Source organism: Colobus angolensis, unplaced genomic scaffold (genome assembly GCF_000951035.1).
Source record: "Colobus angolensis palliatus isolate OR3802 unplaced genomic scaffold, Cang.pa_1.0 Scaffold502, whole genome shotgun sequence".
Taxonomy (NCBI): Eukaryota; Metazoa; Chordata; class Mammalia; order Primates; family Cercopithecidae; genus Colobus; species Colobus angolensis.
The window spans coordinates 452,443-455,793 of NW_012118511.1; the positions used below are offsets into that span (position 1 = coordinate 452,443).

The 3,351-nt window shown below is 57.6% G+C and overlaps 1 protein-coding gene across 1 annotated transcript in view; it reads left to right on the top strand.

The window, feature by feature from the left end:
• Positions 1-3,351, top strand: part of DECR2 (2,4-dienoyl CoA reductase 2, peroxisomal) — a 10,432-nt gene that overhangs the window by 3,960 nt on the left and 3,121 nt on the right. Inside the window, exons 3-4 of the mRNA XM_011960092.1 lie at positions 1,358-1,409; positions 2,307-2,442. Of these exons, the coding sequence (XP_011815482.1) occupies positions 1,358-1,409; positions 2,307-2,442 (188 nt within the window). The remainder of the gene's footprint in view (positions 1-1,357; positions 1,410-2,306; positions 2,443-3,351) is intronic.

Consider the following 3,351-nt stretch of genomic DNA (forward strand, 5'->3'; position numbering starts at 1 on the left):
GATGCTGGACCCCTGGAAAGATGCTGGTGGGAGGTAGAAGTCCCCTGCTCATCCACCTGACAGGATCCAGGTGCCTGCCAGAGGGACTGGGGAGGGGTCGAGGATTGCCCTGGGGGGAGTCAGGACTTCGGGGCTCCTACAGGTCAATAGAGATTGTGTGGCTCTGGTCTGGGGCCTGCTGGGACCTCGAGAGTCAGGGCTGTGTCAGGCCCCAGTGCTGGCGCCCTGCAGAGCACATTTTTTCTTGGGACGCAATTCTGTGGCTTCAGGCTGGGGTCAGCAACGTATCCCACCTGACAGCGGCTAGAGTTAGGCTGAGGTGGGTGAGAGGGACTCCTCTTCGGTTCCCCTGAGGCTCCTGCTTTTCAGACCAGAAAGGTGAGTCCCACAGGAAGAGATTTGGCCATTCCACTGGTGGCTCTGTGCTCGGGGCGTCGCAGGACCGAACGGGACATTGCAGCTCCAGTGGGACCTGCCTAGCAGGGGTAGCTGCCTTTGTGGCTGAGGACCAAACGGGACATTGCAGCTCCAGTGGGGCTTGCCTAGCAGGGGTAGCTGCCTTTGTGGCTATTGTGGGGAAGCAACTCCCAAACCAGAAGAGCAGAGAAATCAAATAACAAGGCAGACAGATCCCGTTTGTCCCTGTGAGGTGATTTTATTGGGGAATTTATGGGCAGAAGCGTAGTCGGGTGGCTGTGAGACAGGCGGGTGGCTGTGAGACAGGTGTCTCCAAGCTGTTACCCCCAGGCCCAGGGCTTCTGTACCACATGGAAAAGGTCTTGCTTCAGAGGGAGTGTGTAGGAATTTGTTGAGGATAACATCAAGATTGTTTTGACCTAAAGGCAGGACTTATCTTTGTGCTCTTCTGCAAGAACAGTAGATAAGCTGGAAATTGGAAATCATAGCAGCCTTCCTGGAACCGGGGTCCCTAGAAGCCAACGTGGTGGATTTGCATCCATGTGGTCAGGAAGGGGAGTAGGGAGCACCCCGCCTCAGAACGGTCTTCCACGCCAGCCCCACAGGGAGAAGGGGGTGGAGGATGTGGGTCCAGCAGGCCCCAGGCAGATGTGTGGGCTGGGCCTCTCTGGCTCACAGCGGTCTCTGTACCTGGTGTTTGGGGCAGGGCTGGCAGGCCTGTGCGGTGGGATGTCCCATGCCAGAAACCCCAGGGTGGACACCACCTGAGGTCCCTCCAGAGTTGCTCAGTCCTGTTCACGCCCCTGTGCCCTCTGCCAGCCGGGCCTTCAGCCCTGGACTGGTACTTCTGCCCGAGAGACTCCTGCCCAGGAGCCGGGCAGACGCTCCCTGGGAGTGCCCCTCGCCTGCACTGTGCTCACACCTGCTTCTGGTTTTGCAGGCACGGCTGCCACACGGTGATCGCCAGCAGGAGCCTGCCACGAGTGCTGATGGTGAGAGGACCTCTCCCGTGGTCCCCTGTGTGGGTGGCTGTGGGGGTGCTGGGCCTGGGCCAGGAGGGTCCAGAGGCTAAGGGGATGTTGGCACCAAAATTTTTTTTGTTTTTGAGACGGGAGTCTCGCTTTGTCGCCCAGGCTGGAGTGTGGTGGTGCGATCTCGGCTCACTGCAGCCTCTGCCTCCCAGGTTCACGCCATTCTCCTGCCTCAGCCTCTGGAGTAGCTGGGACTACAGGCACCCGCCACCACATCTGGCTAAATTTTGCATTTTTTTGGTAGAGATGGGGTTTCACCATGTTGACCACCGTGGTCTGGAACTCCTGACCTCAGGTGATCCGTCCACCTCAGCCTCCCAAAGTGCTGGGATCACAGGCATGAGCCACCGTGCCCAGCTGGCACCAAAACTTGCACCTCTCCCAAATATGGAGTTTCAGTGTAAGTGGCCAACCAGAGACATCTTTGACTTTTTAAAAATCTAGTTATTGGGTCCTGGAAGGGACCTTCCTGTTTGGGGGTAACGTGGCCCCAAGAAAGATCTCTGGGCTCACCTGGGTTATTTAGGTGGTCCGTGTGTCCCACCCACCGGAGCCCTCAACCTGTGAGGAGAGTCTCACCTGTGCCACTGGTCTGCGGCAGGGGCAGGACGTGGGTGACAGTGGCCTGGAGGGCGATGCAGAGAGAGGATTCTAGGACGGGTGGCAGGTGCAGGGAGAGTGTGGCAGGTTCCCACAAACATCTCCCAGGGCCGTGGGTACCTGCAGGCTGTGTGGGGCCCAGCAGCAAACCCAGGGTTCCAGTGGAACCCGGGCGCATTGTCCTCTGCAGACTCCAAAGGCCTTTTCTGCAGGCCGGGGCTGCAGGGCTGCTGTCTGCCTCTTTACCTGGGCTTCTAGGCCGCCAGGAAGCTGGCTGGGGCCACCGGCCGGCGCTGCCTCCCTCTCTGTATGGACGTCCGAGCGCCCCCAGCTGTGATGGCTGCCGTGGACCAGGCTCTGAAGGAGTTTGGCAGAATTGACATTCTCATTAACTGTGAGTCGGTGCTGAGTGAGGGTGGTGGCTTCTCACAGGTTGGTGGTACCGATTGGAGGCCCTAGAACTCTGGTCCTGGGGTGAGGACTGTGCCATGGAACCTAGCTGCCTGCCCTGGGGTGGGCTGTCACCCCTCCAGGTACCTGAGGCCCAGACTCTGTCTCCGGGCCTCTGCCTCTGGCCCTCTGTCTCCCGGTCTCTGTCTCTGGCCCTGTCTCCGGCCCTCTGTCTCCCAGTCTCTATCTCTGGTCCTCTGTCTCCAGCCCTCTGTCTCCAGGCCTCTGTCTCCAGCCTGACTCCGCTTCTCTGGGTGGCAGCAGGTCAGCACAGCTGCAGTCCAAGTGGACTCCATGATCACGGCTAAATGGCAGAGTCGGGTGCCCTCGTGTCCTGAAATTCCCTCTTAAAAAAAAAGTGATAGCCTTTTTTTTTTTTTTTTGAGATAGCGTCTCACTCTGTCACCCAGGCTGGTGTGATCATGGCTCACTTCAGCCTCCACCTTCTGGGCTCAAGCCATCCTCCTGCCCCAGCCTCCTAAGCAGCTGGGACTACAGACGTGTGCCACCACGCCTGGGTAATTTTTGTATTTTTTGTTTTTCGTAGAGATAGGGTCTTACTGTGTGTTGCCCAGGCCGGTCTCAAACTCCTGGGCTCGAGCAGTCTTCTTTCCTTGACCTCCCAAAATGCTGAGATTACAGGCAAGAGTCACCAATACAATAAAAGCTAGCCTGGCCTAGCTTTTTTTTTTGAGACGGAGTTTCACTCTTGTTGCCCAGGCTGGAGTACCGTGGTGCAATCTCAGCTTACTGCAACCTCGGTTCAAGTGATTCTCCCATCTCAGCCTCCTGAGTAGCTGGGATTACAGGCACTGCCACCATACCTGGCTAATTTTTGTATTTTTAGTAGAGA